Here is a 22,948-nt window from a genome sequence, read left to right as displayed (position 1 = left end):
CCCTTGACATGAAGGTGTATAATGGGATTTTTGAGGCAACTTCTTTTCCCAAGAAGTCCATATTCATTTCAGCAAGGCTTCATGCTGAACGTGCTACGAGAGCGTGACTTTGGAGACACAGAGTGTGTTTGCTAGACTGGCCCGCCTGCAGCCTGTCTGTCTCCTACTGAAAATGTATAGTGCATCATGAAGAAAAGAATCAGATAACAGATTGTTGAGCAGCTAAAGTCTTTTATCAAGCAACAATGGGCAAAGATTTCACTTGCAAAACTGCAAAAATTTGTGCCCTCATTCCCAAACCATGAAGTGGCATTAAGATGAGTGGCATCAGGCTCGGTGGGTAGCACTGTACAGCAGCACGAAAAGCAAGAAGGTCCTGGGTTTATTTCCTTTCTGTGTGGAGTTTGCATGTTTTCCTTACAGGAGTACCTGGGCGGCACGATGGCTTCTTGGGTAGCACTGTCACCTCACATGAAGAAGGTCCTGGGTTTGATTCCTAGGTGGAGCGGTCCGGGTCCTTTCTGTGTGGAGTTTGCATGTTCTCCTTACAGGAGTACATGGGCGACACGATGGCTCGGTGGGTAGCAATGTTGCCTCATAGGGTTCGACTCCCAGATGGAGCGGTCTGGGTCCTTTCTGTGTGGAGTTTGCATGTTCTCCATACAGGAGTACATGCAAGTTTGATTCCCAGGTGGGGTGGTACGAGTCCTTTCTGTGTGGAGTTTGCATGTTCTCCCCGTGTTTGTGTGGGTTTCCTCCAGGTGCTCCGGTTTCCTCCCACACTCCAAAAGCCCTGGGTTTGATTCCTAGGTGGAGCGGTCCGGGTCCTTTCTGTGTGGAGTTTGCATGTTCTCCTTACAGAAGTACATGGGCAACACGATGGCTCGGTGGGTAGCAATGTTGCCTCACAGCAAGAAGGTCCTGGGTTTGATTCCCAGGTTAAGCAGTCCGGGTGCTTTCTGTGTGGAGTTTGCATGTTCTCCCTGTGTCTGTGTGGGTTTCCTCTCACAGTCCAAAGACATGCAAGTGAGGTGAACTGGAGATACAAAAATAGTCCATGACTGACTGTGTTTGATATTAAAACCTTGTGCTTGTCATGAATGTGACCAAAGTGTGTGAAACATGACGTTAAAATCCTAATAAGTAAATAAATACAGGAGAACATAATAATGCACTGGTGCAGGTTGCATATTGGGGAGAAGTTTGTGCACCGCTGCACCAGCCTGGTGGGGCAAACATTTGTGTTGGGTAGAGCAACACGGCCGCTTGACGTCAGCGCTGACTCTGGTCTCCGTGGCGACGAGTTTGGCACGATAGTGTGGAAGCCCCGCCCCCTCCGGTACAAATAACCCCCCTCGGCTCTGACGTCAATACACGTCAACCGATAGAACACGATGCCGCTCTCTCTCTCTCTCTCTCTCTCTCTCTCTCACACACACTCACACCAGCGAGTGATCAGACACCGGCACCTGCGCAGACACCAGTACAGCTCTATTGTACAGACAGAAGGAGGAGGAAGGGGTTCACTTTGACACGGTCCAGTTTCTCTCCCAGTTCACTTCACCAGCGCTCGCACCGTGCCGGCGCTCCCCACAGACATGGTTTCGCTCTCTCCCAGTTCGGGCGGCTCGGTTCGCACCCGTGACCTGTCTCTGAGTCGAGCCTGAAGTGTCGGGACTGTCCGGTCCTCCTGCCCCCGTGTCCCCGCCGTGCAGCATGGTCATGGCCGACTGTGAACCGAAAGCGGCGCTGCGCGCTCCGGTGCGTGTGGGCTTCTACGATATCGAGCGAACTCTGGGCAAAGGGAACTTCGCTGTGGTCAAACTGGCCAAGCACAGAATAACCAAAACTGAGGTGAGTGCACCTACTGGTCCTACTGCTGCACCCGGGTGGAGCTGTGGGAAGAACTCCGAGCTTAGAGAAGTAGTTTATGCACCAGACAGGGGATTATGTGTCTGTATTCAGTCCAAGGTTCAAGGAACAGCAGTGTTCAGAATAAGTTTGGACACCACTTGACCTGCTCCAAGATTTGTTGAATTTTAAGTGAATTTAAAGCTCAAACTTTGAACATTTTCATGCACCATTACTGCTTCTTTGCTGGAGTTTGTTTGTTTGTTTATTAGGATTTTAACGTCATTTGGTTACATTCATGACAGGAACGGTAGTTACTCATTACACAAGATTCATCAGTTCACAAGATTATATCGAACACAGTCCTGGACGACTTAGTGTCTCCAGTTCACCTCACTTGCACGTCTTTGGACTGTGGGAGGAAACCGGAGGTCCCGGAGGAAACCCACGCGGACACGTGGAGAACATGCAAACTCCACACAGAAAGGACCCGGACCACCCCACCTGGGGATCGAACCCAGGACCTTCTTGCTCTGAGGCGACAGTGCAAGCCACCGTGCCGTGCCGTGCCTCCCCTTTGTTGGAGAAATGACAAATAACATAAAATGTGTCAGGCAGAAGCTAAGCACTGACTGAACTTCATGAAAATTAATTTGTGTGTTTAAACTTGTGCAAAAGTCTGGACTCATGTAACATGCTCACACTTGCACGTAAAATATATAGTAGATATATTTTATAAATATAATATCAAAACCAAAATACCAGTCTAGTTAAATATTGCACATGCAGACCTTGGAGTGGCTCTTTTCCTTAAAGCGCCCCATACAGAGTTTCCAGGTATCCGTGGCATTTTCAGCATTTCGCTTTTATCAGTTTGAGCAATTGAGGTTTAAGCGCCTTGGTCAGGGGCCAGACAGTGGCAACCTGGCAGTAGTAAGGCGTAAACCTGCAACCTTCTAAGTACTAGTCCAGTACATTAACCACGAGCTACCACTGGTCCCCAGGTGAACAGCTTTCCCTACAGAATTGCCATGATAACTTCTTGTCTGCATTTCAAGCCCTTGTTTGATTTTGCCCACTGATTACAAGTATAATCCGGTGTCACCGCCTGAATCATTTGCTGAAATAAAACCAGTACAGCACTGGTTTTGTTTCAAACTAATAACATGTCATCTAAAGTTCTCCCCTGCTGCCATTTTTACCATTTTACACGCCGCACATGTGAGCAGACTTTAATTTGAGTCATGGTGGAGATGATATACATATTAATATCAATAAAATAAAAACCTAAATTCATAATCCAGATTCAAATGTTCTTCTCACAGAGCAGCCGTTTTCCTTACAGCACTCCACATATGGATGCCAAGTACACAGGTCGGCTAAGCTGTATATAAAACACCTCATTGATCTGGCTGGTCGTTTTTGTCAGGATCTCTGGGACTGGCGTTTTGCATTGGTGCACCGCGCACCCTTCTTTCAGCTGCACGTCATTGTGACGGAGCTGTTTCTCCTACAGTATTTACTTACATTACTGAAGCAAATGTGTGCAGATTTACGACCACTCACACTGGTGCTTTGCATCAATTAGAGTTTGTCTTCTAGTTTTTGACTGGACGTTATTGTGACCGAGCGGCAGCTCTAATCAGAGAAACGTCCCGCCTGCATTTCAAGCCATAATCAGCTGAACTGCATCCACCTGACTCGGTGTCCCCAAGAGTCCATCAGTAATCCATACACCACTGGTTAATCTCAAGTGAACATTGTTGTGCTGTCATTTGTTACATTACACAACAGAAAGAGGGCAGATTCAGGACCATTCACACTGGTGCTTTGCATCAATAGGGGCTGAAATTATAACAGCACATTTTTTGTCTAGTTTAAAGGATGGACATTTTGTGACGCTTGTCCACTAGTGGTTGGGGGTGCTATCGGCCAGTCCAGCGTCTACACAGACATGATCGACTGTGTCTGGGGTAGTTTGGGATATTGGACAAAAGGTTGGCTGTGTCTATGGTTGGTCTAGCCACTGTGATGTGCACTTGTCAGTGCGCTCTTAGTGCCGATCCCAAGTCTGGATAAAATGAGGATGGTTGTGTTGGTAAGGGAATCTGATAGTTCAGGTATGCAGACCAGTATGTGGTGACCACACTAATCAGCTGTCCTTGATGCAAAAATTGACCAATTCTAATCTTGGCTGCTTGTCTGCATCTCTAATAATGTAAAATAATTGATAACGATAATAATAGACACTGTTGCTCTATTCAATGCCAGATTAATGCCAGCCTCTGCCACTAACACTGTCAATATAGTCGTTTTAACGTTTCATTTAAAATTCATACTGAATGCTACTCCTCTCATGTACACTAATGAAATCCATTACTGAACATGTTTAGTACAGTTTATTCAGTCTGCAGTTATAAACGATCTGTTCGCTGAACCTTCTGTATGTACAATTATACGTTTGTCCCAAGACATCAGGTCTCCTTTAGTCTGACCTACAATCCGGTCCACGTTTGCGTCTGGCAGACACACCTACTCAAAGCCATTACTAAAAAAGTACAAACAGCTGAAGCACTACATGCAAAGGACTAAAGTGTCTGAGAGGAGGTCAGTGGCGACACACAGACTTAACCTTTATTAGGTACTGTAGAATAAACACTGTAAACACTTTCTTAATGCATGAAAATCAAACACTTTTAGCGTTTATTGTTGCATCTAAACCTCTAAAATGCCTGGTGGTGCAACCCTCCAGCTATACTGTTATAAAGGCATGTCACAATTATTACTATTTCGTTATTACTGCTTAATAACAGTTATTTAAGCCAATCACAGTTATTTGAGATCATCAGAATTAGGTTCCACAAACCTATAATTTGCAGAATCAAATCACTGCAGCATTAAATTCGAATTTCTTTTTTGCTCACATTTCAAACGAGTGTGTATGCATAATATTTAATGGAATTTTTTATGATTCATACTGTTATTCAAACTATATGTCCAAAAATATGTGACACCCAGTAAGGAGTTTGTAGGACGTTGTGTTTTAAAAAGCAAAAGATGGGCGCCCAGGTGGCACAGCAGGATATTACGCTAGCACACCAGTGTCGAGATTCTGAACTCCTCGGTTCGAAACTCCGTATTGCCACCGGTCGGCTGGGCGCCATCTGGCGGGCATATTTGACAGTGCCTGCAGGGAGGGATGACTGGAATATGTGGGCGGGGTCTTCAAACGCTGTGTAAGGACCCTGATTGGCGGATAGCGGCGCCTGTGCAGAGTGCATGGGTGGAAAAGGATACCGTTAAGGGCTGCGCGTGGGTCGGAGGAGGCGTGAGCAGCAGTATACCCTCCTCAACTGCAAAAAATCGGGGGTCCCCAGCAGTGGAAGAAAAATTGACTACACTAAATTGGGAGAAAATGGAAGACGCATAAAATATAGGAAAAAAAGCAAAAGGTATCAACCGGCCGGGCGCCTGCACGGACACACGATTGGCTGTGTGTCTGTAGAGGGACAGTGAATGTAATGACGATTCCATATCGTTGGCGTAAGTGCGACCTCTGCTGACCGGTCATGGCATCTGCACAGGTATACGGCACACGATGCTGCTCTCTTTGAGACCCCGCCCCCTTGCAGGTGAAAGGGAGTGCCCAGCTATGTGCGTCTAGAAGGAAGCACATGACAGCCTCAGCTTTCTTTGATTGGTGGTGGAGGTGACAGCAGTAAGAAGAGAGTTAAGTTCCAATTGGCCACGACTGAATTCAGTGCAGAAATAGGAAGAAAATAAGCAGAGTTCAAGGTGTGTCTGTGGGAATTTGGGTCCATTCAGTCTCATCAAATCTACCTTAGTGAGGATCTAAGTAAAAGCATGAAGCTGGTAATGTAAACATTTATATTAGAAGTACAGAGAACAACACATTTTATGCCTGGATGTGTTTCAGTCACTGGTTATGGTGTTTTTCTCATTATGTTTTTTAAGTCGGGCTCTGACCTTTGGTCAGGTTTGGAACTGGTGATGTGGTGCATTTGATTGAGCACTTTTTTCCATCACTGTGTTCCTTGTGGCCACAGATAGGAGATGGTTCCAGGAAAATATTTTGGAGTTCACTCACGTCAAGTGTATTGTGTAACAAAAGTGGCCCAACTAAGCACTAAGGACTGTGCAAAATGTCAACATATCATTCCTTTACTTGTTACTGTTATTATAGTCTAAATATTGACTTTGTTTACACTGTGGTTGTTTTTACCTGTGATGCGCCCGGCCGGGCATCTATACAGACATGATTGGCTGAGATTTAGCAGTGGTGGGCTAACATAATAGACCCTAACAGAGAATCTTCTGGTTGACTGTATTATTACTTTTATTTTAAGTAAGAAATCTGGGTTTTTGCCCATGAGCTTACATGACCGACCTATCCAGTCATTATGAAACTGTCAGGATGGGGGGGGGGGGTATGTATGTACGTAGACTGGACATGTGGATTATGGATTGTGGAACATGTTGTTATGTGTCAGAGTGATTAGTGATAATGGATTCTTCCTGTCGTTTTGCCCTGATTCATCATCAAGCCCTCATCGAGGGGCTGAGGTATTACCACGCTTATTCACAGTGGTACAATCTCCTGTTCTGTTTCATAACATTAAGCTGCTTTTCATGCAGCTTTTTGAAAATTACATCATTTGTGAAGATTATAAATATGAATACGCGAACAGATCATCATCATTTTCATTTTTTTACCACTGCTTTATCCCAGTCGGGTTTGCAGTGGGTCAGATTTTCAGGGAATCACCGACTGCATTGCAGTAACACACCCCGGACAGGACACAATCCATCCCCTCACCCAGAAATAACCAATTACATCTGTATGTAGATGCCCGACTGGCCGAAAGCATCACTGTGGATTCGAACCCTGAATCCCAGCGGTAGTATGATAGCATAATTCACCACTGTGCCACCTGAGCCGCCTACACAAATAGATCAAAATCAATATCATGTGTTTCGATAGTGTTAGCCACCATAACCTGTCAGGTGATTAGAAGACCGTGTCTGTCAGGATAGAAGTCTTCCATCATATTGATCAGGTCATTAATCAGAATAATTCAAGTGTTGATTTGAAGTGACCCTTACATCTAAGAGGTACAATGAAATTTTTTATGTCATCTCTCCAATAGAGGTACTAGCGGCACCCTCTTCCCAAGAGCGTCAAGCATTTGCCCTCTTGCTGAATATACGTAGAGGAATAAATCATCTGACCACATCATTTTTCCACCCAGCTCTATAGACCAATGCTTTCGTTTTTTGCATCAATGAACTCACTTAGACGTTGTCCTCTTGCCGTCTTGATCCACAGTCATGGTGAACTGGACCTGAAGGCTTGGCTAATCAATCATTCGAACAGCAAAACCACATAGTACAATAAAATTAGATGAAATTCTATGTGAAGATTAGACACCTGGCAACCACTCAGGCAACCCCATGTAGGTTGACGTGTAGGGACTTTTTCGAAGCAGTGTAGTCATGTCCAGATTTAAAAATCGGCCCGGCACATTCTTTTATGACTTCGCCTTTAGTTCTCTTTGTGTCTGAAGTAGGTGAGAATTAATCACTCCAGCAACTGGAAGGTTTCATCCGAACGAGGTGTTTATGATGAGCTAACCTCAATTAGTCTGCCGCACCCATTCAATTACCGACCTTTAGCCTGAGGAAATCGCTTGAAAGATAGCTATGCGATCCCATGCGGCGGACAGGTGCGTGTCGGTTCCCCTCGCATGTGATCTCGCCTTTGATCTCTTCCCGGTGCATGTGAGGACGTGATCCACTGACTTCACAGGCAGCTCAAAGGCTAATGAATACGCGGTGAGTTCATCCCCGGGCGTTACGCTGTACCCTGACTCTGATCTGTTCTTCAACAGGTGGCCATAAAGATCATAGACAAGACCCAGCTGGACTCGGTGAACCTGGAGAAGATCTATCGCGAGGTGAAGATCATGAAACTGCTGGACCACCCACATATCATTAAGCTGTACCAGGTAACTTTTGTCCTGCTTGTTTTATGAAGTCTGATGCTTTTTTTGATAAGCTAATGAGCTCTGGCATATCAGTACAGGTTCTTATATCATCATGCGGCAGTTAATGGCTAACTCGACTGCACCATCATTCGGGTCAGCTCGGTTGTTGGGACTACAAACGGCACTTCGTGGTCAGACGAGCGAGCAGCTTCGGGCCGAGCGCGGCCGTGCGATCGCGATGTATCATTATTTCCAACAGCTCTTCCATTCAGGCCGCATGCTTCAGTTAGTCATTTCCTCTCGGCCGTGTAAACAGAGGGCAGCTCAGCAGGCCGGCGCTGTCATCCCAAACCCCCAGCTTCCCACAGCCCACAAACCAGGAGTCATACACACACCCCTGCATACACACCATTATCACTCATGTTTAATAAAACAGGGGGGTTGATACTTTATATTGTGTATAATTTGGTTCAATATATATAGGGCAAACAGTAGCCTAGTGGTCAAGGTACTGGACTAGTAACCAGAAGGTCACTGGTTCAAGCACCACCACTGCTATGTTGCCACTGTTGGGCCCTTGAGCAAGGCCCTTAACCCTCAATTGCTCAGACTGTATACTGTCACAGTACTGTAACTCGCTTTGGATAAAAGCGTCTGCTCAATGCCAAAAATTTTAATATAAATGTAGGTTTGCAACTAATTTAAGTCTTTGATTATCTATCGTACATATTATTGTGACAAGATCGAGGGATTCCAGATAAAAATCATAGAAACCACTGCTGAATGTGTGTGACCTTTCAGCCCTCAGTTGGCATTGCATGAGGAATCGTCATGCCACTGTGATACATACAGTATATCCACATGGGTTGAAGACTGCTTCAGAAAACCGTTGTCAATAAACACGGTCCGCCGCTGCATCAACAAATGCAACCTGAAACTCTTTTAGGTGAAAAGAAAGCTTTGTAGACTTAGAGTGAGTGTGCTTGACTGCCCGTCTACAGTCCAGATTTGGACCTGTTGAAAATGTATGTAGCATTATAGAAAGGAGAGTCAGACAGCGGCGATCACAGACTGTTGAGTACCTTTAGTTCCAAATGATTAAAAAATTATATATAATATTACAGGTGATATAACACAGTGGTAATCATACTAATAGTATATTTTATGTTTTACACACTTTGATTACATTCATGACAGGACAGGTAGTTACTGGTTACACAGGATTCATCAGTTCAAGGTTGTAACATCAAACACAGTCATGGACAATTTAGTATCTCCTATTCACCTCACTTCCACGTCTTTGTGGTGTGGGTGAAAACCGGAGCTCCTGGAGAAAACCCGTGCAGACACGGGGAGAACATGCAAACTCCACACAGAAAGGACCCGGACCTTCTTGCTGTGAAGCAACAATGCTACCCACCGAGCCACCGTGCCACCCACAAAATATATGTGGACACCTGACAATGCGCTTGACATCCTAATCTAAAACCACAGACGTTAACAGAGTGTTTAACAGAGTGTTGAAAGAACATACGCATGGTCAGGCAGTGATGGTGGATGAATACGCCTGGCTCACAATCAGCATTCCAGTTCATTTCAAAAGTGTTCAGTGGGTCTGAGGTCAGGGCTCTGTGCAGGCCACTGGAGTTCCTCCAAAGCAAACTTCAAAGTCAAACTACGGCTTTATGGGACTTGCTTTTAGCAAAAACATTCTGGCCCAGGAAAGGGGGCTTCCGTAAAATTAAAAGCAAAATAATGTATGTGGTTATTATCTCACATTTCATTAAGTTCATGAGATGCGAGGATGTGAAACGAAATCCAGATCGACTAAACAAGTAAAAACATTTGACATTTAAGTTGTGCTGCCCTCAATAGACAGAACTGGTCGCGTCTCAGGAAGGAAAGGCCACAACTGCAACTCCTACAGACCGGCTAATGCCGTGGAACTGGCAGTGGAGGAATACATCCAGCTGTACCAGCTGATGCTCTTTCCGTTTCACGTTTGTCAGAGGAGGCGTGTGCTAGCCGGCCACACTTATTGGCCAGCAAGGGCATTATGCAACCGGCAGAGGTCATGAAGTATATCCAGATTGGGACATGGCATTTCTCATTGTGCACTTCAGAGTTCAAAAAAACGTGAAACTAATGCTTCTCAGTTCCCATCTGAAAGAAATAAAATCACGCGAAAGATGAAGCAATTTTCCCGAGACATGCTTTTCTTTTCTAGATGGAAGGGCAATATCTCGGCAGATTTTCATTACACGCTGACCACAAAGTACTTCTGATCCAAGCAGGCAGGCAAATATGCAAATCCCCAGAAAGCACTTGAATCATCTCATGCAAAACACGTTACACAATTTGTCCTTCTGCTGCTCTGTGTGACAAGCCTGAAGTGTTCAGTCAAATTATCTGGAACGACGAGCACAAACTCCTGACGACAGCGTCATTCCAAAACAATTCAAATGAAAAGTGGGGGGTAAAGCGAATAAAACGGGTTCCTGTTTAATCATACATTACAGAAAATGTTTACAAGTCAATGTAATATCAGTGTGGTGGTGGCACGGTGGCTCGGTGGGTCCTGGGTTTGATTTCCAGGTGGAGCGGTCCGGGTGCATGTTCTCCTCGTGTCTGGGTGGGTCTCTGCCGGTAGCTCCGGTTTTCTCCCACAGTCCACAAACAAAATGGTTCATGACTGTGTTTGACATTAAAGACCTAAACTGATGGATCTTGTGTAAGCAGTAACTACCTGTCCTGTTATGAATGTAACCCAAGTGTGTAAAACAAGACATTAAAATCATAATTAATACATAAATAAACACATATTTTGCCATATAGGGTTTTAGTGATCCTGGTAATGTAAAGATCTGACCAGCAGTAGCGTTTCTGCAGGATTTGCTGCAGGATGTGTCTCAATTAGAATAGATCTTTTCTATTCATGGCTCTGTTTTCTTTGGCTAATTTTGGAGCACTCACACATCGCCAGCCCAGTCATGGCTGTATGAATTAGGCTTACGACGGAGCCCAGGAACAAGCAGCTGGTCTGATTCATGCCTACACCACTATTGGCCGTCGTTCTGGCCTGCGCGTGAACCCGGTGCGCGTGAACTTCGCCTGCCCTTGCTACATCCTCTGCTTGTTGGTTTGTTTGATGAACCAGTGTGGACATGAAGGACTGTGTGCGTCCAGCGAGGCGGCAGAAAAATGGAATGTTAAAATACTCTTTGTTTTATTTACGCAGGTCATGGAGACCAAGAATATGCTCTACCTTGTGACGGAGTACGCCATTAACGGGGAAATTTTTGGTAAGGTAATCTTATAAATGTAACTTCTGATAAATGTAAAGAGCTATTCATCTCATAAGTATTTCCTCCCCATATAGTTTAATCCTTCTGTTACTCCTGCTTTTTTAATTGTATTCATCTTAGGTCAGTGCGCGTAAGTGGCGGTCCTACTTATGGCATTCTGCAATGAGCAAAGCCCCTCATTTACTCATCGGTTCTGACCAGACAGCTGGTCTGTGCTGCTACAATGCTTTGCAGTTCATTTGGGACACAGCCGTCTCACATGCTGTCAGAACTTTCTAGTTTGTTCCTCATATAATAAATCTCTCACCCTCCTGACTTTGGTCTCATCAGTGTTATAAATCTGGTTATGAAGGACTAGATCAGGGATGGTGTTTGGTCCAAGACATTTGAAACCACTGTCCTACAGGATCGTGTTAGAGGTTATGTTGGGTTGCCAGCAATTTGATAATCCGCTATCACATCAGCACAGAGATTCTGAGCTACCGGGTTTGAATCTTGGCTCTGTTACCAGTCAGCTGGGCGCCCCCTAGCAGGCACAATTGGTTAGTGCCTGCAGCTTCCAGTCTGCTGGATGGGAAAGACCGGACTAATGGGTGGAATTATCAGCGCTGTGGTTGCCCGGGGTGCTTGTACAGAAAGTGGAGGAGCACAGAGATTGGGGCGTGGCTCTCCGTACACGGAACCGACTTCAAGCGCAAATCCTCCGAAGTATGGGAGAATAAGAAGGTATTGGTGGACTGCACCTGCGTTGGAGGGAGTGTGTGTCAGTCGAATATACACCCTCCATGGACACCGTTGGGGTTCCCAGGAGTGAATTGGTTATTCTAATTTGGGAGAAAAAAGGGGTAAAATGCATTAAAATGTGGTTAACTGGTTAAGTAACTACCACTGGGACATTTGTTGATTTGAGAGCTTGTTTTTGCTCCTTTTATTAAATTAAATAATCAGACTTTTTGATGCAACCCTCCCTATTTACCCACGCTTGGGACCAGCACTAAGAGTGCACTAATACGTGCTTGCCAAGGGTGGCATAGAGTGGCATGAATAAGTTATGATAGAAGGGTATCTGTCTGAGTGAAAGGTGTGCTAGATTGTACAGCTTAGAGAAGTTGGCACTGAATAAAAGACAGGAGAGGGATCTGGAGGTGGCAGAGATGAAGATGCTGAGATTCTCTTTAGGAGTGAAGAGGACGAAGGTGACAAAGTTAGGGAGGAGAGATTGAGATGGTTTGAGCATGTGCAGAGGAGGGATGAGAGTTACATTGGGAGACAGGTGCTGAAGAGGAGGTTTACGGATTACGGAGGGAAGACAGGACGTGGTAAGATGGAGACGAGTGATCCGTTGTGGTGACCCCTAGCAGGGGCAGCTGAATGAGGAAAAAGAACAAATGAAAATCTTTATCTTTCATTACATTTGGTTAAAGCTCTGAAACGCCTATATGAAAATAATTCAGGATGGGGATGGGGGGTGTTCAGATACTTTTTTGGCACAGTTACAGCATCACACAGCCCCCAAAAGACTCAGAGCTGCAGCAGGATAAACACTAGAGATAGCTCTTCAGTTTGACTGGGTGGCCTTTTCCTCAGAAAACTGGGATTGTTATCATGATCTTACTTACATAATGTTGTTTTTCTGCTTCACCATGCAACATCCAGCGACGTGCTAGCAGAAAATCTCACTCTTAACAATCACAAACATAAATCCTGAAGCGCCTGACTCCGATTCCTCCTCTCACCCAGATTAGACGTTCTGGTGGAACGGAATTGCTTGTTTTTGTTGCTTGTACTGAAACCAAGCAGTTTTTACTTTTTGACAGTCGCTGGAATCAAGGTTCCACTTGCGTGCCCATCTTGCCAGTTAATAATCTTTTTTAATTATTATCTTTTTATGCATTTTACCCCCTTTTTCTCCCAATTTAGTGTAGCCAATCCACTGCTGGGGACCCCAACAGCATCCAAGAAGGGTGTGTATTCACCTGACACACAGTCCCTGCATAGTCCACCAATCCGTTTTTATTCACCCATATTCTTCTATACTTCAGTGGATTTGTGTGTGAGGTCGGCTTCATGTACGGAGAGCCACACCCCGACCTCTGCGCTCCTCCACTTTCTGTACAAGCACCCGGTGCAACCAGGGTCCTCACACAGAGTTGATAACCCCACCCCTTAGTCCGGTCTTTTCCCACACAGCAGACTGGAAGCCAATTTTGTCTGCTGCAGGCTTTAGCCAATTGTGCCTGCTAGACGGCACCCAGGAGTTCAGAATCTCGACGCTGGTGGGCTGTCGATAATCGTAACTCAGCAATTCTTACCTATGGGGTCATTGGTGGGGTTGGAGCCTTCCAAACTGGTACTAGAAAAATGTAGGTGGACACAAGCGTGATTTTACTGTATTGTAAAGCCACTTCAAACTGGTACACTTTTTATTTATTTATTTATTTTATTTTTTTACTTGGGCACTTGTGTGGCGCAGCAGTAAATTAAGATAGCTCACCAACCTGGGGATGTGACCCTGGATCTTAGTGGTGGTGAGCTATCTTAATTAATCGCTGCTTTGATCTGTCTGGCGTCTACATACTAACATGATTGGCTGTGTTTGAAGTCTCACGATGGATTGGCGCCCTGCTGCATTTCGCCCAGTGATTCTGGGAAACCTGACCCACAGCGAGCCTGACCTAAATGAAGTAAAACAGGAAACTGATGCATGGTCAACCAAAAGGAAATGAAATCTAGCATTAAGAGGTCTTAGAAAGCAAAACCATTAAATTCCAGCTAGATTACGAACAACTGGAGAAGCTGCAGACGCCACGCCCACCCCCCTAACCAGCACACTTACTCTTGTCTACTGTCTACTATAAAACATTCAGTCTTATCAGTGCTCGCTGACTTGCCAACACTTAGAGGATCAGATCCTGGGGCAAACTAAGCTCACCTTTCGGCTACTGGGGTGTGGTGAGCTGTGCAGGCTGCTGTTTCTCACCCTGGGACCAAGCTTTAAACAAGTGTGCCAGGAAAACCTTGTTATAAGAAGCTGCTACAAAACCAGCTGAGCTGTCGTAGGGAAGGAACCTCAAAAAAATTGGGTCATGCTGGAATAATGAGGGGCTGTGTAAAATCGCAGGGAGCGAGAGGAAGCGAGAGGAGAGAGCTCGTACGCGAGGCATCAGCTGAAGTCTGAACGGAGAGGAATGTAGGCCACGCATATTTTAGCAATACAGAATCCTGGAGCTCAGGAAAAGGAAGGGCACGCCATCGAAATCAGATTAATCCTGGCGCTGGCGTCGACCCGTAACTAATCTTCTCCTGCTTTCATCTAGTTATCAGGCTGGTCCTGGTCTCCTGATTGGACCTGAAATTGACACCGCGGCTGGATCTCTGACGGGATCGGAATGCCAATGCACTCCAGGCTGCGGGGAACAACAGGGGTGCGTTTTAGACGCTCTGGACCTTGATATATGAGGCTTATTTAAGTGTGGCCGTCTCTCTGGGGTTAGATGCTCCTTAGATTGCACATTACACGGTTTGAAACCTTTTGAAGGGGGCGGCACGGTTGCTCGGTGGGTAGCACTGTCATCTCACAGCAAGAAGGTCCTGGGCTCAATTCCCAAGTGGAGCGACCAATTTTGTATCTCCAATTGACCTCACTTGCATGTCATTGGGCTTTGGGAGGAAAAGGGAGCTCCTGGAGGAAACCCACGCAGACAGGGGAGAACATGCAAACTCCACACAGGAAGGACCAGCTGTGCTCCATCTGGGAATCAAACCCAGGACCTTCTTTCTGTGGGGAGAACATGCAAACTCCACACAGAGAGGAACCCAGATTGCTCCATCTGGGAATCGAACCCCGGACCTTCTTGCTGTACGGTGACAGTGCCACCCACCGAGCCACGTGCCGCCCCAGTTCAGAATTAAAACGTCTTGCGAATTGCCGTAAATGTGTTTATCAAGCCCAGTGCTGGTGCCGGAGACGGGGCCCACGTTCTGGTCAGCTGATTAGCACTGCCGTGTTGAACTTTGACACAGAGAAGTCGCGCTTACACACAGTTCACCCAGTTCTCAGAATAAATACGTTTAACATTAACAGCGCAGCTCGACGCGGTCCACGTGTCCCAGACATTCAGGCCACGCTGATACTCAACCCCACTGTTCAAAGGGCGCGGTGTCTAGGTCAGCTGAACAGCGGGACTCTAGCCACGGAGGCCGAGGGCATGCAAGTGCCATTTTTCCGACCAGCTCGGAGGGGTGCGATACATTCCTGAGTCAGGTGTGCTTTTTGATTAGCGACATGATTCGAGGAGCGGGGTCGTCGCAGGAGCTCGGCAGAATGTTGCAGCTGCTTTCTAATCACATTTATTTCAGCAGGACTTCAGTTTTGCTCTCTGTCTAATTAACTTCATGCAATGGGTTACTTACAGTATATACTAGCATACACACTATATGGCCAAAAGTATTTGGATGCTTTACCATGAGCTTGCTGGTCATCCCATTTCAAAAACAAATGGTATTAAAATAAAGTGACCTTTATGTGATATTTTCTTAATGACAGACTTTGAAGTATGTTTGTGGGAATTTGTGACCATTCAGTCAAAAGATCATTTGTATTGCTGGGCACTGATGTTGGTCAAGAAAGCCTCAGTTGATGTTCAGGTTCATTCCAGAGCTGTTCAGTGGGGCTGAGGTCAGGGCTCTGTACAGGACACTGGAGTTTCTTTAAACTGAGTATTTCTTCATGTCTTTATAAAGCACAGAGTCATGCTGGAACAGGAAATGACCTTCCCTAAACTGTTGCTGTTCTGCAACTGTTCTGGCTGAAAGACATGAATTGTATAATTAAAAGTGGTGTCCCAATATTTTTGTTCATGTAGTGTATATAATGTGTGTGTGTGTGTGTGTGTGTGTGTGTGTGTGTGAGATATCAAGGCTTGATAAGGTTCAGCTAATTTGGTCTATTATGCTATCAGGACTATCAGATGGCAGGTACTGGAAGGTACTAGACTAGTAATCAGAAGGTTGCTGGTTTAAGCCCCACCACTGCCAGGTTGCTGCTGTTGGGCCCTTGAGCAAGGCCCTTAACCCTCAATTGCTCAGACTGTATACTGTCATAGTACCGTAAGTCACTTTGGATAAAGGCGTCTGCTAAATGCCAAAAATGTAATTAGGACCAATTTACTCCCAGCATCAGGTGATGGTTTGGGTTTTTTACCTGACCACTGGCAAAGAAACTACTGTACTCTCCATCTAGCCCTATTTATATGGGCACAGAGAAGCTTCGCTATGAAATCTTAATCAGTTTAATTACACTGTAGAAGGCACAAGATTGGCTGTGTCTGGGTTGGGGAGTCCTGGGATGGATCGACACCCTGTCCAGGGTTTTCCTAGTGAAACTAAACCCACCTGGATACTACAGTTGATGGACATAAAATGAAATTGATTATTATTACTATTGGTTGTTTTTTGTATAAAAAACACAGTAAAATGAATAAATAAATAAATAAATAAATAAAGAGATCATTCGTACTCCTGGAGCGTTGTCGTACCGGCCCGGATGTTTAACTCCAGCCACACTGACCTTCACATATTTTAAGTAGGTGATGTGGGTACCGCTCTGTAACCCAAAATGCTCTGTAAACACACTTCATTCACATTCCTGAACACTTTCAGACCGGCCCTGTGTGGTTTTCGCGCCGCCCTCAGCGCCCGTGGCCGCCGGATTTACGGCTTGCTTGCAGGCTAAATATTATGGACTGGAGCTGGATGCAGGCTGCAGGCTCGGACCACGTTTATTGCGCCCACTGCCACCATTGTTTGTGATGCCTGGTATTGACGGGCCGACTCGGGGCTGGAATGTGCTGAAAAGTGCTGCTGGTTTTGGCTTAAACCAGCACTCCAGAGCCTGGACTTTAGATGATTGCACAACTCCTACACAACAGGACCTTTAGACTGATGCCCTGTGCAGCCTGTGCCAGTCAGGCAGTGCAGCACTTTGTCCTGGGCACTGTTAATGCCAGTGCTTTAAAGCTTTAGGGTTAGGAATTTAAGCTTAGGTTGGCACAGTGGTCTGTTACTCTAGCCCACCACTTCTTTCTGGTTCTGTTGACCGGCCAGGCGTCTAAACAGACATAACAGGCTGTGTTTGTGAAGGTGGCTGACCTGTCCAGAGCTGGGTGTTATTGTCTTGCATCCCAGTGTTTCACTTTGACCTTGATCAGGATAAAGTGTTTGATGAAAATGTAATGAAGTAAAAAAATATAGGACCAAAAGTATATGGACACCCCTTCTAATAATTAATGGTTTCAGCCACACACACACACACACACACACACACTACTAACGGCTATTTAATATCAATGATATAAAATAAATGTTATGCTTCTAAATCTGTTCCAACAGTTTGGGGAAGGCCCTAACCTGTGTAATAGGACTGTGCACTTTTTTGCCACATTACAAGCTATATGAGCAGAGTGCCAGCACACACTGTATGGCCAAAAGTATGTAAACACCCCCTGTTCCAATGACTGCGGTGCTATCAGCCCTGCCATGAATTGGTGCCCTAAGAAGGGTTTCTGCCTCGCTCCCAGTGTTTTCTGAGCGTGTACGTACAGCAGATCCTCAACCAGACAGTAGGAGTCGCTGTTACTTCAACAACTAATGTAGGAGTGCATGTATCACTAATAAGACTCGAACTCTGGCCTTCTCAGTCGTGGGCTGGCGAATTAGAATGCTGTCAGTATAACACTTAATACTCTCTGGTTTAATTTTAACTTTTGTGTTCCAGACTACCTGGCCAAGCATGGGCGACTGAGTGAGCCTGAAGCCCGGCGCAAGTTCTGGCAGATTCTGTCGGCGGTGGAATATTGCCACAACCGTAACGTCGTACACCGGGACCTGAAGGCGGAGAACCTGCTGCTGGACGGACACATGAACATCAAGATTGCAGGTAACGAACGGTCTGTGGTTTAGAACCAGGCATCTGATGACTAGATGAGGGCAAAAGGTCCTAGAACCTTTAAAACCAGGCGTAGTTCTTTGTGTTTTTATCTGGTTGAGCAGTATGTTAATACACACGTGTAAGAGAGATGATGATTTCTGCAACTGTTTGTTTTCTATGACTGAATTGTGCTGGGTCGAGAACATACATACATACAAGAATACACTGATCAGCCATAACATTAAAACCACCTCCTTGTTTCTACACTCACTGTCCATTTTATCAGCTCCACTTACCATATAGAAGCACTTTGTAGTTCTACAATTACTGACTGTAGTCCATCTGTTTCTCTGCATGCTTTGTTAGCCCCCTTTCATGCTGTTCTTCAGTAGTCAGGACCACCACAGGACCCCCACAGAGCAGGTATTATTTAGGTGGTGGATCATTCTCAGCACTGCAGTGACACTGTCATGGTGGTGGTGTGTTAGTGTGTGTTGTGCTGGTATGAGTGGATCAGACACAGCAGCGCTGCTGGAGTTTTTAAACCCCTTACTGTCACTGCTGGACTGAGAATAGTCCACCAACCAAAAATATCCAGCCAACATTGCCCTGTCGGCACTGTCCTGTGACCACTGATGAAGGTCTAGAAGATGACCGACTCAAACAGCAGCAATAGATGAGCGATCGTCTCTGACTTTACATCTACAAGGTGGACCGACTAGATAGGTGTGTCTAATAGAGTGGACAGTGAGTGGACACGGCATTTAAAAACACCAGCAGTGCTGCTGTGTCTGATCCACTCATACCAGCACAACACACACTAACACACCACCACCATGTCAGGGTCACTGCAGTGCTGAGAATCATCCACCACCTAAATAATACTTCTCAGTGTCAGACTTCTCAGTGTCGTTCCAAGTGCATTTAACAGCCGAACACTGTGACACGGCACACAGCTGCTTCTGTGATGAAAGCTGTTTGCCACATGGCATGCTATAAGCAGGGCGCCAGCACACGCTAAATAGCCAAAAGTATGTGGACACCCCCTTTAATAATGATTGAAAAGACACTTTCTTGTTTTAAAGGAAACTGTCCTGTTTAATATGGTGAAACTTAAGTGGCACATCGATTGCAAGCCAGGCCTTCTCGTCCAGCGTCCACACAAATTTCTTTCTTACTAAATGGCCACAACGTCTCACAGACACAGTCCAAAATCTTGTAGAAAGCCTTCCAAGACAAGTGGAGGAATGTAAAGCTTTCAGATTGTGGCAGCTCTGTATTAAAGTCTGTGGTTGTGGATTAGAATGCTCATAATCTGGTGTCCACATACTTTTGGCTATACAGTGCACATTTCCGACTCCCTGTTATTTTTAAATTGAATATAATGGTGCACATTAGGTAATGTGGGAGGGAATTTCAGTAATTGATAATGTTCAGCATGACCAGTTGGATGAAAACTTGCAGCCGTGTGCAAACCTCTGATTCAGTGAGTAACTTAATGACGGCATGCAGGAGTAGTTCCTCATTAGCTGCACGCCCTCTTGTACAGTGTTCCTCACACACGTTCACCAGTGATGTATGTGTGTGGGTTTAAACCCCTTCACCGATCAGAACTGGATCCTCTTGGCCGAGGCGGCCGGTTCCTCCAGACACGTCGTGTTTACTCTAAACACACTCCCGCTGGCATGAACACCGGCGACGCAAAATGATCCGTGCGCTGAGACATAATGATACGATGCTGGCACTCGCCACACAATCCAGACGCGTCTGGTTCCTGGTAAGGGCTTAAACGAGAGCAGGATTCTACAGAAAGATTTCCTGTCAGGTCCTTTCCTGCATGGCCGGGTGATGAGGACATGATCCGATCCGACTCGGGTTCAGCGTGATGAGTAGGCGATCACGCTCTGATTAGGAAGCGTGGGGTCCAAGAAATAGATCCGATAAGCTGGAAGTAATGAAGTAAGGAGAGTGAACGGGCACATCCTGTGCCAGACCCGACGGAAACGCACGATCGTCCGCAAACAACATTTACTCTCGGCTGTCGGGTATTTATGGCCAGCAGTCGATCTCGGGCGGGGCCGTATGAGCTTACGAGCTTAATAATAGGGGACTTGTTATTGCTGTTGGCACTAATATTACAGGACTTGAGGATGCACGTCTGCAGTGAATCATTTTAAATGCTTTTATATGATCTGAGCTTCATTTCATTTTCATCTACAGATTTGTCTTCATCGTCAATGTCATGACGAGCTTGGGTGCAAGGCGGGTTCAGTTGTCAGGGTAATATCGGCCGGCCGACTGGCTATGTCTGCGAAGGATTTTCTGCATTTGTCCCTCACAACCTGATCGCATTTCATTTGCATTTGCAGCATTTAGCAGACAATTTTATCCAAAGCAATTTAGAGGGGCCTTGAACCAGCAACCTTCTGAGTTCTAGTCCAGTATATTAACCATTGAACTACCACTGCCCTACTGATTCCTATACTGCTGCTGTTGACCTCCCTTCCTGACCGAGGAGGGGCGTGACTAACACACGCCCCCTCCGACACACGTGCAGTAGCCGACTGCTTCTTTTATCCTGCATGAGGTGGGTTCATGTGGGGATCAGTATCATGTATGTAGAGTCACACACTCATTCCCATTATCCCCCATCTCTTTGTGCTGGTGCCATCAATCGGCCAGCAGAGGTCGTTATTGAGGCGGTTATGAGGAATCCTCTCTGGCGTTCCCACCCTCTGACTAGCCAATCAATGTCTGTGTAGGCACCTGACCTGCCTGAACTCACTGGTGTGCGACCTATGGATTGTTATTTACTGGTGATTTTGCTACGAATTCATACATTCAAACTGACTGGACTAGGAATGCATGGGTTTCCCAAAGACGGAGAGGTATTTTTGTAAAGGTACAGTGGTCGTACACAGAGGGGTTGTTCCACCACGCTCGGTTAAAGGTCCCCCTTTTTGGCCCTCTCGTCTGATCTTCTGCCAGGCTTTCAGAAGCCCCGAGAGCTTTGGACACTCAGAGAAAGGTCACTCGAGCAGGATCCACTTTTATCTTCGGTTAAAAGAGCAGCATGTGTGTGTTGAACCTGGGAAAGCACTGGGCGACGTTTCATAATGAGTCTCGAGTAGGCGTGAGCCTCGCCTGTCCCCCAGGATCAGGGTTGGGTTCGGTCATGATCTTGAGCAAGCGTTCAGGAGAGGAAGATACTTCATGGACATCCGAGGGTTGTGAAACAGCAGCAAAGTTTGTCACTTTCAGATCTCACGAGGGTTACGCAAGTCAACCCAGCACGCAATCGGGTCAGCAGAAGGGGTCCGTTATGAAAGCCCACGCTGACCTTCGGCCTTTTGTTAAGACACAGGGTTTACAGTTCTGTCGGCCGCTGTTACGTGGCCGTTTATGAACTGGATCTGCAGGAGCGCTCAGGGACTCACCTCCGCGATGTCAGCCGCAGCAGCATCGACGTCAATCAATGCCGCTCGGCGCTCTGATCGTGAAGTGGGTCGGCTCGTCTCGGGAGCCCTCACCGTTCCTGCTTCTCACATCACAGATGGTTTTTTTTCCTCTATCTTTTGTTTCTTCTTTCAAGCCCTGATAACTCACCTCCTCTTCACATTACACCTCCATCATTTCCCATCCCAGACGCGGCATCTTCCATCACTCACTGGAATTGAGACGAAATTGCGGTGCTGACGGCCCATTCGTCTTCTGACCTCCTACAGCTGAATCTGCCTTTATAAATCACACTTACTCCGTGCCTCTGTCGAAGAGCAGAACTCAGCAAAGGAACTAATTGTTCATATTTGCTTCATGATGGATGAAAAAAAAAGCAATTCCGTTGGCGACTTGTCGACTGGCAGCTACCACCCACTGCCGTTCGCCTGCTGTTCAACTTTTGCTACAGCCGTGTAGAGATATGGTGATGGGTAAGCGGGTGGTGCAGCTGAACACCTTAGCACACCACTGCGGAGTGTTTGAACTCATGAGTCCGAGTCTCAGCAGAGTCACTGACCTGTTCGGGTGTTCACAAACATGCACTTTTTCTCCCCAAGACTTCCGAATTTGGGCGTATCCAATTTCCCATCATACTCTCAACTTTCACTGTATGCATGACCCCAGTGCAGAATTGCACATGCTTCATTAGACGTATGAAGCCACTGACCACTTCTTTTTACTGAACAGCAGTGGATTTCTCTGTATTCCTCTGTTGCTCAAGGTCTCTGCGCACACCCCTTTGCTTTATGAATGAGTGTTTTAATCCAAGCGTCCAGCTTTCAGTCAGTGGTGATAATAAATTAGTGCCAGTAATAAAACGTCTTACTGAACTCACAGTGTTGTTGTGGACAGCCTAGAAGAGCGTTCAGGTTCTCAGTGTGAAACACTGAAGCTTTTTTAAGAAATGAAACCAGTTGATGTACGATTCATTGCTGAAAAAGGGAAGCGAGCTGACCACGTTGTACGAAAATATCTACTGACGTAGTAAGACGTGGTCCGGATGGAGATTCTGACTTTCAAATTCTGTAAAGTTGCGGTGATCATCAAAGCAAAGTTTAGGAATTCTCAGTGATAACAAAACATTTCTTATTAGGTTTTATTATTATTATTATTATTATTTTTACTATATGTTATTATTATTATTATTATTATATGTTGTAATTATAATATTATTATTATTGTTTTTATAGTAATAATAATCATTATTATTATATTTATTATCATCATCATATTTATTTTTATAATCATTACTATTATTATTTTATTTATTATTAGTAGTATTATTATTCTCATTTTATTAAATTATTATTGTTGTTATTCTTATTCTTATTATTACCATTGTAGTTGTTTTAATTATTATT

General features: G+C 45.5%; 1 protein-coding gene across 2 annotated transcripts in view; it reads left to right on the top strand.

Moving 5' to 3' along the window:
- Window positions 1-1,438: 1,438 nt before the first annotated feature.
- The window catches only part of sik2b (salt-inducible kinase 2b), a 43,374-nt gene continuing 21,864 nt past the window's right edge, over window positions 1,439-22,948 (top strand). For both annotated transcript variants that reach the window (XM_063017105.1, XM_063017104.1), the window contains exons 1-4: window positions 1,439-1,854; window positions 7,761-7,877; window positions 11,095-11,158; window positions 17,937-18,098. In XM_063017105.1, coding sequence (XP_062873175.1) covers window positions 1,717-1,854; window positions 7,761-7,877; window positions 11,095-11,158; window positions 17,937-18,098 — 481 coding nt within the window. In that variant the 5' untranslated portion in view covers window positions 1,439-1,716. The remainder of the gene's footprint in view (window positions 1,855-7,760; window positions 7,878-11,094; window positions 11,159-17,936; window positions 18,099-22,948) is intronic.

This window comes from Trichomycterus rosablanca, chromosome 20 (genome assembly GCF_030014385.1).
Source record: "Trichomycterus rosablanca isolate fTriRos1 chromosome 20, fTriRos1.hap1, whole genome shotgun sequence".
Taxonomy (NCBI): domain Eukaryota; kingdom Metazoa; phylum Chordata; class Actinopteri; order Siluriformes; family Trichomycteridae; genus Trichomycterus; species Trichomycterus rosablanca.
The sequence above is the reverse complement of the archived record's forward strand: the minus strand, read 5'-3'. Positions and strand labels throughout refer to the sequence as shown.